Source organism: Molossus molossus, unplaced genomic scaffold (assembly GCF_014108415.1).
Source record: "Molossus molossus isolate mMolMol1 unplaced genomic scaffold, mMolMol1.p scaffold_m16_p_15, whole genome shotgun sequence".
Classification (NCBI taxonomy): domain Eukaryota; kingdom Metazoa; phylum Chordata; class Mammalia; order Chiroptera; family Molossidae; genus Molossus; species Molossus molossus.
Window position 1 is genome coordinate 549,444 of NW_023425350.1, and position 14,351 is coordinate 563,794.

The window sequence follows — 14,351 nt, forward strand, 5'->3', positions numbered from 1 at the left end:
GCACTGGCCGAACAGACGACTTGGAAGCTCGGGGGTCCAGACCCTCCATCTCATGGTGGCACGTGCCGGGGTGGTGGGTAGAGCGGGCACGGCCATTGGCTGGCTTGCAGGGAAGAGGGACCAGGACCTGCACAGTCAGGACAGGAGGGGATGGGCGGAGGAGGAGCCCGGGATGTGCCCTGGGACCCCCGAGAGGGGCACATGCAGAACACGTGCACATACACCTCATCTCCTTCCAAGGAGCCCAAATCTGGAGAGCACGTCAGCCTCCTTTTCTGGGATGAGTTTTAAACGTGGTGAAGCAGAAACGTGGAAGGATCCAGTCGTTCCTTCCCGAGGTCTTGGAACTCCCTCCTTGGGAGGGTGAACTGTGCCTGTTTGGGTCGGTGCTTCTGCTCACCTCCTTACAGCTGTGCTCAGGTTGGTTCCGATGTTCACTCTGCGGTCTTCCCCCCGACGCAGCCAGGCCCCAGCTCTGCTGGCCATGCGGCACTCGGGGACAGCTGTAAGGGACAGCTCCGGGCGGTCAGACCTGCCCCTTGGTCAGTGACGCTGCTTCTCCGCTGTGCCTCAGTAACCGGCTGTACAAGGGCCTTGTTCCCATCGCTCATGAACGCATCTACTCCATGCCTCAGGTTCCCAGCACGGGCGGTGCCCGTGGTGCTGCGGGAGGGCCGGACGTGGGAGCCGTGGGACCGAGACGCAGGGCCCACCCTCTAGGGCTGGCACAGGTAACCCAGCGCCACAGCGTGACAGCGAACAGGGCGCTGCAGGAAGAAGCCAGAGTGCCCAGGACCATGGCCATGAGGTGCATGGCCAGGGAGAGACTGGGTGGCCAGGTGAGTGCCAACCCTGTCCTGTGGCTGGACTCGGGTCAGGAGAAGGGTCGTGGAAGGTCATCTCCTGTGTGGCTGAGAAGGCATCATGTAGTTTCTGTGAAACATGCGGACCCGTGAGTGGGCACTTTCCTCAGCGGCTGGGAAAATCCGGGTGCCTCATGGCACAGTGCTGTCTGGTCCTTCGCCACAAGGGCTGTGCAGCGGGTGACAGTCCGGGGACCCTTCCACCAGCCCTGGCCGAGCCGCAGCCCGACCAGCAGGGAGCCCTTGCAGGAGAGTCCCGCCTTCCCCACAGCACGTCCTGGGCCCGTGGCGACGTGTTCACGGAGAACAGAGGGTCAGAACCATATGGCAGGGCTCCCCAGCACTGCCGCGAGGCCTCACAGGTCAGAGGCGCAGCTCCAGGGCCTGGGGGCTGCTGCACCCCTACACTGAGCCCCTCATGCCTCCCGTCCTGACAGGCAGTCGGCCACGGGGTGCAGGAGACATGTGTACGCCAGGGTCACTGGGAGGGAGGAGACTTGGGACAGGGTTTCAGTTCTGAAATAATTTTCATGTCCAGAGTAGTCAGACTGCTGTGGGCGCCCCCACCGAGTGCTGGAAGGGAGGAGACCAGAGGCTGAGCTGTGACCCGGTTCCGTGGACTCAGAAGGGGTCGTCCGGGTTCTTGGCCTACACTCTCGCCTGCCTTGTCATCCAGTCTCTCTGCTGTCCGCATGCTGACAACCGGACATTCAAGCTTCAGGCTAGTACTTCCTGCCACACGTGCTCCTGACCGTCCCCTCGTGCCGACAGCCCAGGACACCTCCATGGACACCCAACAGGCACCTGGAGCTCACGTGTCCAACTGGGCACCGTCCTCCTCGCAGACCTCCTCCTGCAATCTCACCAGTTCAGAAAGTGGCCACTGTCAGGACAGCTGGGGGCGTCCTCATGCCTGCTGGTTTGCTGACACACCCTGCACCTGACCTCCCTCGTCCCTGCTTCGTTCCTGACCTGCAATGTCTCCGGCCTGGGTGGTCCCAGGTCCTCCCGCTCCCTTGTCCCACAGTGACTCGCAGACCTGTCGGAGGACGTCACCACTGTGCCGACACCCTCTCTGCACGAGAGCTCTCGGTCCTGCTGGTCCTCTAGCCCCCATGGGACAGGGCTCCTGCTGCTGCGCTTTGGGTTCTAGAACCTTCCCCTGCCGCTCCCCTGGCCTCCGGGGCTGCCTCCGGGTGCAGGGCTGCGCTCCTGCTGCCTGCCAGCTATCAGGGAGCAGTGGAGGACAGACTTGGGGGCTCACCACGAGCCGGAGCCCAGAGCCGCAGCCCGACTGCTGGGTCAGTGCCAGTCCCAAGGACCCACAGAACCCTCGCTGCTGGCGCCCCCGGGGCTCCGACAAGGCTCCTGGACGATGAACTCTGTAAGCAAACGACACGCGTGTCGATCACACCCATGCACTTCACAGAGCTCTGGTGCCCGCCGTCCAGCCCGCCCAGCACGCCCGGAGGTCCGGGGCTGGGCCCCCCACTGCTCTGCTGGGATGGAAGCCACAGACACACTCGTCACGCAAAACAGCAGGTTCAAATTGCAGACGAATCATGATTCCTAAAAACACTGCACATCTTTAGCGAGATGAGGTCACAAAGATTTTCTTTTTCCCATTTTCTCAATTTTCAGCTTATATTAGTTTTATTTCTAAAACGTCCTTAGAAACGGCCTTGTCTTTGGGCAGGTCTCCCCTAGACAGGAGGGCGCTGTGCCGTGGTGGGAGACAGCGCGCCCGGTGTATGTTTTCATCTTCATGGACTGAGCGCCTCACAGCCCCGCTGGTAGCTCGGCTGGCTGGAGCGTCATCCTGTACACCAAAAGGTTTCGGGTTCGATATCTGGCCAGGGCGCTAGTGGGCGGCACCCAATAGAAATTCCTCTCTCTGAAATCAATAAAAACATATCCTTGGGTGAAGATGTAACTAAGTCCCATTTGTCCTTGGTCACAGAAAAACAAACGAAGGACAGGAGTCCGTGAGTGAGAAGTGGCCGTTCACTGGTCCTTGCAGGGGACTCAGCAGGGAGGGTGTGTCCAGGCTCCAGGGACAGGCCCCTGAGCACGAGGGGTGACAGCAGGCTGCGCTCTGTGGCCCCAAAGTTGAAGAGGAGCCACAACAAGCCACCTCTTGGAACCCAGGATTGTGGAAAGTGCCCAAGAACAGGGGCAAGGAAAGGTGACGCCCACCTGTGCAGCGAGCTCTCTATAGGCAGGTGATGCTGCGAGAGGGCGAGAGGCCGAGAGGGCGAGAGGGCGAGAGGCCGAGAGGGCGAGAGGGCGAGAGGCCGAGAGGCCGAGAGCGCCGAGGACCGCTGCAGATGTGAGCAAGACTGGCCCCCAACAGCCATGAACGGTTAAGTGCTAACACGCTGGAACGTGCCCAGGTGTTGGCCTGTCTGCCGACACAAACCAGGTTTATTTGGTCACCGAAGGAGGTGGCCTCAGGACCTCCCTTTGCTGACCCTGGTCAACCAAAGCTGTATTTCCAGTTCGAAAGTCACCAAGTTGATTCTTTGAGAAATAACCTGAGGCGTTCCACTACTCCCATCACAAGGCAGCCATGTCTCCGTGGCCATGCGGGGTCCACTCTGAAACAGCTACCCCGGTGTGTGTAAGCATGAAAGTATTAACCTACTTATCAGTGGCTCAGTAACATAAGAAACACACTGAGGACCCACAACCAGAAACTTCTCACTGGAGGTCACTCCTGAATGGTTACTAGGACGAAGGGCAGCAGGAGTGAAGTCTCCGGTCCGTGCGGGACTGTCCAACACAGATGCTCACTGGGCATGCGTGACTACTTAAATCTAAATCAGTAAAGCGAAGTGCAACGGGAAACCCATCCCTCAGCCACGGGACCTCCTTCAGGAGCTCAGGCGCCGTGGCTGGGGCTCCGAGTGGACGGTGCAGGGCGTGTCCGTCCCCCGGGGCTCAGGTCATAAAGCCTGATGACACTCCCACCTGGATATTATGATGTGTTTGCACTGAACGTGTTTCCTAAGGAATGAGCGGCCGGTCTCTATGCTATCACAGCGCTGCGCTCTCTGAAGGTCGACAGGACCTGTCCATCCCTGCCGTGGGCAGAGAGACCAGTGCGCCCAGCAGAACTGGAGGCTTAGGGTGCAGACGGCGGAACAGAATTGGCTGGTGCTGGACAGAGGCCTCTGTCTGAGACACTGGACGGACGAGCAGCCTGGCCTGGCGGGAACAGATAAGCCAGACGCTGCCCCGCCCCAGCCTCTCGGCCTGGCCCTCCTCTGCCGGCGGGTCCCTTCACCCTCTGCGTTTCCCAGCCATGGACAACACCCAAAGAGAATGGTCTGCGGTCCTGAGACTGCAGGAAAAGCTGCCTTCCGGAATCCTTGTCTGTGATTTCCCAGGGGGAACGTCTACTTTATTTCCAATTTCATTCATTTTTCTCCAGGGAACCATAAGTCAGTGAAGTGTTTACTGGAATGAAAGCTCACATTTACCCGTGAAGACTGCTGTCACTAGTTCTTATTGGCCCAACGTCCCCCGAAGCTGGCCTGGGCCTGCCCAGCACCCGTGAGATGGGGGCGTCTCAGAGCCGAGCCGGAGGAGTGGAGAATGAGCTGAGGACGGACCAGATCCCAGAGACTAGGAGAGGCGGACTGTAACCATGTAGCAGGTGAAGAGGCACAGACAGGAAGGAAATGTGTCTGCTCTGAATCCCTGGCCCCACCACACAGACGATAACAAAATACATGTATCACGCGCGTGCACATGAATAGTGTATATCACGGCCCTGGACAGTTTGGCTCAGTAGTTAGAGCATTGGCCCGCAGACTGAGGGGTCTTGGGTTTGATTCCTGGCCAGTGGCATATGCCTGGGTTGCAGGTTCAGTCCCCGGCCCTGGTTAAAGTCATGCGGGAGGCAGCCCATCAATGTTTCTCTCTCCCTCCCTCCCTTCCATGTTATCAAAAAAAAGTAATAATGATGTATATCACATTTAAACACGTGTGTACATGTGAAATAACAGTGAACCTGAAGTACTTACAAGTGTCAGGAAAACAATCTGGTCTTGTTGAAATGCACCCAGCACACCACATGCTTCATAAAGCAGCTCAGAAGTTAAAGACAGGACTGAAGAATGGCTCTGAGCCGTGTGCACAGGGTGCACACTTTCAAGGAGATGGCAGATCACTTCCACGTGGTCAGAAACGGGCAGAGCACCTCCTGAGGACGGTGCCGAGCTGAGACGGAACATGGAAGGCCAGGAAATGCTCTGCACGAACACCTGCCCGCGGCCTTATTCTGGGTCTGAGAAGCCCTGCGTCAGTCACAGTGAAACCACACAGGTCTGCAAGGCGGCTGTGATCACGCTCTGCTTTGCCCCATTCGGGAGCGAGGACTCGGGACTCCTGTCTCAAGTCAAAGGACACACTTCGCCGCCGGAGCCCTTTCCGGGCCTGTGAGCTGTCAAAGCGTCAAACAAGCTCGTTCAACCAGGAAGGGCAGCGACTGCGGCAGGTGGAAGGCAAACTGTCTCTTTAATAAGAGGCATGCTGGCCCCGCAGGTGAGGCTCCATGGATGGAGCATCATCTCAGGGACTGAAAGGTCCGGGTTTGAATCCGGATCAGGGCACATGCCAGGGTTGTGGGCTCGATCCCCAGTAGGGGGCTTGCAGGAGGCAGCCAATTGATGTTTCTCTCTCACAGGGATGTTTCTCTCTCTCTCCCTTCCTCTCACTCTAAAAAATCAATAAAAACATATTTCTTAAAAAGCACACCGATTTTCCCTGGGTGCACTGAGACAAAGGTCCTGACCACAGTAACTAGTGAAAAGTCCAGAAGCTTTCAAACTAGCCTGGTTGCTCTGGTACGCGGCCGACTGCGGATTGGGGAGTCTTATCTGCACGCATCTCGTTTCATTGAAGGCTAATGAAAATGATGGTGACATGTCAGAGAACAACTTCGTCCCCCAGGGACGAGATGGAGACCAGGTTTTCTGGAGGCCCCATCTGTCCTTGAACCTTCCTTCCGAGGGAGTCTCCCTGCAGCACCTGGGTGGGCAACACCCTCTGAAGCTCCCTGAATCACCCTGGGGTGGGAACACCCTCTGAAGGCTCCCTGCAGCACCCTGGGGTGGGAACACTCTCTGAAGGCTCCCTGCAGCACCCTGGGGTGGGCAACACCCTCTGAAGGCTCCCTGCAGCACCTGAGTGGCCCACACTCTCTGGAGCCCACATGGTCTCCTGCTGGGCCCAGGACGACCAGCCTAGCTCTGTCTGTAGTAGCTGCACCGTCCACCTGGCATCCATGAGGGGCCTGCAGTCCATTCCTGTCCAGCCTCACTCCCTGAGCCCTGCTCTGCCCACTGCCTGGCTTCCTTCTACCCTCACTCTCCCTGCACGGACCTTCCTCTAGCCTCTCAACTCTGTCTTGGTCAAATGTCCACAATTGGTCCTTCTAGGCCACAGCTGAGCCTTAGGACATCTCTGACCCAGGCCTTGTCGCTCTCCTGGGGACCTTGGCTATGTGCCCACTGCCTGTGCAGGGAGCTGCTCACTGTGTCCAGCACCCAGGCCCCCCACCATGCCCTGTGCCTGCTCCTCCCTGGCCAGGTCAGCTCCTGCCATCCTTCCACTCAGAGCACACAGTTGCCTGAGGACCAGACACGTCCCCTGACCCTGACCCGAGTCTCCTCTCTGTCCCTGCCCAGCCCAGATGCTCTGGATGTAACTGATTTCTTCCTTTCAGTTTGCCTGGACACTGACCATGAGTTCCTGAAGGGCAGACTTCTCATCTCTGGGTGCCCGGGACGGCTCTAAAAGGAAGGAGTGGGAAAGCTTGGTGTGCGGTTCCCAGTGTCCTCCCATGGCTGGTGCCTTCCCCAGGAGGGGCGAGAGCGGAGGAGTTTCCGAAATGGTCCCCCTCACTGAAGGGCCACGGTGTGCATGCCGAGGTGCGGGCGATGGCCATGCCGCTCTGATGTGCCCACTCAACGCTCACACACCGAGCTGTGACACTAAACTCACACCCACACCCACACCCTGAGGAGCGGCCAGGAAGCCCCAGAACACTGCCCAGAGCCAGGGAAGGACCTGGTGCAAAGCCTTCTGGTTCTCAAGACTCAAATGCTGGAGAGAACCACAGTCCAAAGTCGCTGGGCGAATGTTCAATGAACTTCCCCAATTTCCTCCCTCAAGTTCTGTGTAATGCTCACAAAACCAGCCATTCAAAGAGCCACAGGCTTCTGTGAGCTGATGTTAACTACGGCACTGCGCACTGCGCCTGGTCTCAGCTGACCCCTTTCTCAGACAAGGAAGCGGAGGCCGAGGAACAGTGTCCCCTCTGACTGGACAGGCCATGCTCAGTGTCTTCTTCCACAGAGAGAATCGATTAATAAAAAAACGTGTCTTGATTATCAAGTGAATGTGCCCCTCCCCCTTCTCTGATGACCCGGAATCCGACTTTCACCTGAATTTCACCATGACTGGCACCCAAACCTGCAGGGGGCGCATCACAAAGAAAAGCTAGGCTCCAGCACCACCTTTCAAAGCTACCAAGGACCCCCCAGTGTGTCTGTGGAGCAAAGCCCGCACTTGTGAACTTAGCATCTGGGGTTTGCTGTTGGCCTGTGTTTGGTTGGTTCGAATGTGAAAACAATTCAGTTGGGTGGGGGGAGGGGAGACTCTCACTCAACTGTGAGGAGGAGAGAGGGAGGGAGACTCTCAGCCAGGATCTGGTTAAAACAGCAAATACCCTGGCCAGCTGTCGCTGGGCACTCCTCACTGCCCACTTGGGGCCCTGCAGCAGGGCGGGGCACAGGAGCTGACCACGCAGTGTCAGGCTCCAGAGAGAGAGCCACTCTCCTTGTTACCCCCCTTCACAAGAGACCCGGTGACCCAACATCTTGGCATAGCCCTGCTGTTATCTGCTTGCACATGTATGTGCATGTGCTGTACACGTGCATGTGTGTGCATGTGCTGTGCGTGCATGTGCTATGTGTGCTGTGTGTTTGTATGCATGTGTGCCGTGTGCATGTGTGCTGTGTGCATGCTGTGTGTGCTATGTGTGTGTGCATGTATGCTGTGTGTGCATGTGTGCGTGTGTGCTGTGTGCGTGCATGCTGTGTGCGTGCATGCTGTGTGTGCATGTGTGCTGTGTGTGCATGTGTGCGTGCATGCGTGCATGTGTGCTGTGTGCGTGCATGCTGTGTGTGCATGTGTGCGTGCATGTGTGCTGTGTGTGCATGTGTGCTGTGTGTGCATGTGTGTGTGCATGTGTGCATGTGTGCAGTGTGTGTGCATGCTGTGTGCATGTATGCATGTGTGCTGTGTGTGCATGTGTGCTGTGTGTGCATGTGTGTGCATGTGTGTGCATGTGTGCTGTGTGTGCATGCTGTGTGTGCATGTATGCATGTGTGCTGTGTGTGCATGTGTGCTGTGTGTGCATGTGTGCTGTGTGCGTGCATGCTGTGTGTGCATGTGTGCTGTGTGTGCATGTGTGCTGTGTGTGCATGTGTGCGTGCATGTGGTTAGAGCCACCGGTAAAGGTAGACCTTCCATTTCCACCACCAAACAGCACGCCTCATGTTATAATTTTGAAGATGCAACATGACGTGTAGATAAGTTGTTGCTGCCACTGGTCTGTGGGTCTTGACTGAGCCAGTTCCCGCATCTGTGAAATGGGTCTGGGCTTTCCTAGCGGCTCTCGCAGAGGCACCTGGTAAGCGGGACCTATTTCAGACCAGAGGTGCCGTGTGGATCTGGGGAAGGCTCCCAGGCGCCGCTAACTCAGCAGCCTGAGCCCACGGCTGGCATCCACTTCTCACCCAGACACGCCCGCAGACAGCCCCACATGGACCCTGGGTTCCCAGGCTGCCTCTCCGGAACAAGTGCTTTTCCAGCTGAGGCGAGGGGCCCAGGGGGCCTCTTCGAAGTGGAGGAGCAAGTGTCACCGCCCACAACATGGAGGCCAGGCAGCAGCCTCCGCCGTCAAGGAGCTAAGCGCACAGAGGTCCACACACCTCCGATAAGGAAACATCCTCTAAGAGGAACTGGATGGAGTCGGAGGCAGTTGGCCTTCGCAGAGTTCTGTGGATTTGCTCATCAATGGTGAGGCAGAAGAGGACGTGAGCGAGGTGTCAGAGAGCCCATGATGGCAGCGGTGGGCAGGACCCTGCACCAGCACCAGGAGCTGCTGGCCCAGAAGAGCCCGCATCCTGTGGTGACCCCCTGCGGCCTGGCCTGGCCGCTGCAGTGGAAGCCGGCCCGTGAATCTCAGGGATGCGAAGCCTCCAGAGAGAAGGTATATCTGGGCCCAAGTTCAAAATCCTATTTCCGTGATTTAAGTTGATTTTAAAATAGATGTAACTAGGTTTTAAAAAGAGGTCTGTGGATATGCAGTTAAGATTTCTCTATGTCTAAGCTAAAATCACTGAGGACAGATGCCCATCAAGTACAGAACACACGAGAGAGCTTCCCAAAGGGCAGACAGCCCAAAGCAGTCCCCCGCCCCACTCACCCCACCCACAGCGACTCAATCCAAGTTCAAACACTAGGAGGTGACAACCGGCCAGTGGTCTGAACTTCCCCCGTGAGGAGCCCACACGTCACGGGGCTGGATGCTGCGCACTAAGGCAAGGATCACGGGCAGGTGCCTGAAACTGGGCTGAGCAAGCACACACGGACCCAGTCTGGAGGACCCTTCTTACGGCCAGCTGCACCTGACAGAAATCAGTGTGGATCTGGCTTGCACTGGCCAGAAGTGCCACTCGGCTGCATCTGGAAGAAGGAGGAAGCCCTTGGCGGGCAGGGTGTGGTCTCTGAAAACGACGGACAGGGACGTCATGTGACTCAAGTTCTTTCCCAGCACGGCCCTCGGGTGACCTGAGCAGGTGACACTTTAGGAGAAGACACTTTCCTGCAGAATCAGAGCTCACGTTAAGCAGCATTTTCACACGCCAAAAATCAGTTTACCTTGAACCACTTCATTCTCTCTGGGCCTGGGGTCTCGGTGGGCCTTGCAGCATGCCATGCGGGAGGGGACAGGGTCTGCGCGAGCCTCGGGCTTCCTGACGTCCTGGCCCTGCCTCCCGCAAGTGCCATTTCCCTGGGCTGCGTCCCACCTCCCTGAGCCGCTGGACAGGGCCCTCTCCACCGGACACCAGGAGCCGGAGGGAGCAGCCGCAGATGGAACGACACTCAGGTGCACATCAGGCCCTAGGGCACACTCAGGTGACGAGCTGTGCATAGCGAGATGGGACACTGCTGGAGTCTTACTCAGAATATTCCGAGTGTGGCTCGGGTGAGAACCGAGCTAAGTGTCCTCTCAGGGCGTTTAGGAGGTTTGAGGTCCAGGATGTGAAGTCTACCTGAAAAACCTGTTGTCGGTCCATGACCAAGAATGTCCTGCTGACGGCCAGCTGGTTCAAAGCCAGTGTCAGAAGTGACCAGAGGGTGCTTCCAGGAAACTCCACTCCTCAGCAGATGCGTGACGGAGAGCTCCTCTGAGGGAACGGGGACCCACTCCACATGTCCTTTTGAAGAAGTGGGGGCCCCCCACCTCGCAGCAGGACCTTTCTTCGCCAGGGAGAGCTGCCACGGGGTCATCGAAGCTTTGAAAATACATATAAAGAGGAAGCTACTGATGGGATCCCACTCATGACCTATCTAGAGAAAGCTGTGTGGATCTGCAAGGGCTGGGCCCACGCACCTGCACTCAGATGAGAGCGTGACGGACGGCGGTGTCATCAGCTAGAAGATGGAAGGAGAATATTGTCTATGGTCCCCAGTTTGAAAAGACATCAAGTCAGAACTGTGCATTTAAGTATTAGACTTTTATTGTGTACATTTAATTGAAATCCCTACTTTGAAGATCCAATAATAATCACAAACCATTTCAGAAAATTGGACAAGTTGAGAGTTCTAAGAAAGGGTTCATCAAAACGAGATGTACTTGCTACAAAGACAAGGGCAGAAGGGGGTGTAGCGTCCACATCAGTCAAGAGTAGGAAAGGGCCTCACCCTCTGGATGGTAAGGTCCCTCCGGGAAGAGGCAGATGAACGAGGGAAGGGCAGACGGCCTCCCTCTGAAGATGCTGATGGCGAGGACCCCAGGACGAGACAGGAGGACAAGACAGGTCTGCTCGAAACTCCAGAGCCACAGAGACTTCTAAGCCCAAAGTCAAGGGATGCACACCAAGGCCCACCAGACCTGTCAGAAAACTACTCTGGCCTCCAGGGTCCTGGGACACAGACCACTAGATACGACACTACCTGCAGGTGTGTGAAGGCCGTTCTGGTTACAGCTGCCTGCTGGAACTGGAGACAGGCCAAACTTACAAAGTCAAGGAACGCTGCCGTGTGCTGAGGTGCGGCCAAGGCCCGAGCGCAGTGCCCGCGTTCTGACCAGGAGGAAGTACGGTGTGAAGCCGTGAGAAAAGAGGCCGGAGCCCAGCGGGCGAGTCATGCTCCTGCTAACTCTGCCCAGCCCGACGGTCTAGAGCTAGCTGTCCGCTGGGCACTGCGTGGACGATGCTGGGCTGAGAGCTGCTAAGGAAGAGGGTGCGCTCCAGGGGCTGGCTCGCCACGAAGAAGACGCAATAGCCTGACGATGGGAGAGCTAGTTCAGGAGGTCACTGAGCATGAGCAAGTGCTCTATGGCACCAGGGCCCTGGACAGGGATCCTGTAAAAGACGACACAGTGTGAAACAGGACGCCGCACTCCGATCCCTGTCGCTGCACTGGCCTAGGGCCGGGGTAGGGTCCTCGGGGAAGGTGTCCCATGAGGCTGCAAACAGCATCTCCTCTACATGGGAAATGAAGCCATCTCCAAACAAGCGGAAGCCAAGCCTGTGACATGAGATACGTAGCAATCACAGGGGCCCTTGGTCCTCATCACCGTGGAACACTCGTCCCCCGCGCCTTCACCCGCACGCCCACTCCCACCACAGCTGCACCGCCGTCTCCAGACCCGCCTTGGAGCTGCATGCAGCGCCTCACACGTGTGTAGTCCAGGGAAGCCCTTGGCTGGAGGTGAAAAAGCAGGAACCAGACTTATGCGTAAACTACAGGGAGCTGCAGACAGGAGGACAGGAGGACCCAGCAGGCGGGGCGGGGTGTGCATGGGAACGCCTGGCTGCACAGATCCATGAGCTGAGTCCACGGCCATGGCCACTGGGCACCCGAGGAAGGCGCTGTCGTCCTGGTAGCTTTCTGTCACAGTGCTAGCGACACAGCCGTATGTCAAATCATCACGTTAACTACTGACTCTCAAAATATCAACTTTTTACTTTTTTAAGTTGCAGTCTTTTCTTAGACCTTTGAGCAACTCTGTAAACCCTCCTTCCACGGGCATGTGTATTGGAGAAAACACACTAGGCTTTGGAGAATTCAGGAGAGAAAGGATAGGACAGGGAAGAACTAGAGACAGACGAGAGGGGAGAAGGCAGGACGGATCACCCAGAAAAGCGACCACAGTGCTGAGGACCTGATCACACACTGCTGTGCACAGGTGGGTTTGTAAAGACACTTTTCTTTCAAATGGCACATCCTTTTTGTCACTACTAAGCAAACAGATTTTTAAAGGAGAATGATTTTTGTTAAATCTTACTTGAGTTCTTGGGAGCTGGTGGCCAGCATACTTCGGATGCTTTTGTCAGCCAGCGGGCAGCCCGACAGACTGTAAGACAGGCCAGAAGAGTCCGTGAGTCCCCCTCTAAGCGGCTGACGCTCCGAACAAACACAACACAGAACTGAAATTAAAGTTTGATGCAGAAAAGCGATGGGGCAAGTGCTGTATGTTGAACTTGGGAATCAATTGCAAATGCTCACATGCAAACGTAGGAAACAGGTCTGTTACACTATTTTTAAAAAGATAAAAATATTTGTGCTCTCTGGCTTAAATGTTTATAAAGAACTGCCCCAATCTAGGTGGCCAATCCCCGACAAACCAGCCCACAGCGTGCCCGTGCACGCTCGCAGGTCAGCATAGAGCACTTGGGCACACACAGTCCGACGTCTCACTCTGACAGCATTGTTGAGGTAAGCTGAAAACAAGAAACCGAAAGACAGGATCCACCATGAGAAGTGAAGTCACACCTTCTATGTGAGGCGTAATTACCAGTCACATGGCCACTCCCATCACACCTGGGTGTTGGACATCTGCCACCAAACAGAAACAAAAACAGCCAAAGTAGTGAGTATGTTTAAAAAACTTGTAAAAAGTTTCATTGTTTCCAGTTTAGCTGCAATGTCTGCAAGGGGTTAGCGCCCTGGAGAAGCTGCGGGATGCGCGGGTTGGATGAGGATGGCGTCTCCGCGGCGCAGCGTGTCGGAGCACACGCGAGGCCACGGGGTGTGTACTCTGCTGACCCGGCAGCTCGAGACATCTCTACGCTGCGAATGTCACATGCTCAGAAAGCAAGGCAGATAAAGGTTGGTTTCAGAGTCAGCCAGAGAGAGGGAGGGAGAGTTCAGAGCCATGGTGCACCTCACGTCATGCTTACGTTATCAGGTCCTTTTTGCTCTCCTTGCACTGGGGGTACTTGGGCTTGGGGCTTGGGATGGTCACCTCCCCTGGGTACCTCCTTTCTTCCAGAGCGTCCTGGAAGGGATCCAAGTCTTCTGGCTGCAGGGGAAACACAGCTTCAGGGCCACACAGACGACTATCAACACACAGACCAACCGCCATCCCCAGCCAGGGCGGCTGCTCTCCTTTCCCAACTCTCCCTTTGAGGTCGCGATGCCTCTGTCCTGACTAGGCCCCTAGAAAGTGTGAACTGGAACGCGTCTGCCCGGAGCATCCCTCCTCTGTCCTGACTAGGCCCCTTAGAAAGTGTGAACTGAAACGTGTCTGCCCGGAGCATCCCTCCTCTGTCCTGACTAGGCCCCTTTAGAAAGTGCGAACTGGAACGTGTCTGCCCGGAGCATCCCTCCTCTGTCCTGACTAGGCCCCTAGAAAGTGTGAACTGGAACGTGTCTGCCCGGAGCATCCCTCCTCTGTCCTGACTAGGCCCCTAGAAAGTGCGAACTGAAACGCGTCTGCCCGGAGCATCCCTCCTCTGTCCTGACTAGGCCCCTAGAAAGTGTGAACTGGAACGTGTCTGCCCGGAGCATCCCTCCTCTGTCCTGACTAGGCCCCTAGAAAGTGTGAACTGAAACGTGTCTGCCCGGAGCATCCCTCCTCTGTCCTGACTAGGCCCCTTTAGAAAGTGCGAACTGGAACGTGTCTGCCCGGAGCATCCCTCCTCTGTCCTGACTAGGCCCCTAGAAAGTGCGAACTGGAACGCGTCTGCCCGGAGCATCCCTCCTCTGTCCTGACTAGGCCCCTAGAAAGTGTGAACTGAAACGCGTCTGCCCGGAGCATCCCTCCTCTGTCCTGACTAGGCCCCTAGAAAGTGTGAACTGGAACGCGTCTGCCCGGAGCATCCCTCCTCTGTCCTGACTAGGCCCCTAGAAAGTGTGAACTGGAACGTGTCTGCCCGGAGCATCCCTCCTCTGTCCTGACTA

At 56.7% G+C, this 14,351-nt stretch overlaps 1 protein-coding gene across 1 annotated transcript in view; it reads right to left on the bottom strand.

Moving 5' to 3' along the window:
* Window positions 1-14,351, bottom strand: part of MYT1L (myelin transcription factor 1 like) — a 149,619-nt gene that overhangs the window by 32,395 nt on the left and 102,873 nt on the right. Inside the window, exons 15-16 of the mRNA XM_036262841.1 lie at window positions 13,349-13,470; window positions 12,454-12,522 (exon numbers count right to left, since the gene is read on the bottom strand). Of these exons, the coding sequence (XP_036118734.1) occupies window positions 12,454-12,522; window positions 13,349-13,470 (191 nt within the window). The remainder of the gene's footprint in view (window positions 1-12,453; window positions 12,523-13,348; window positions 13,471-14,351) is intronic.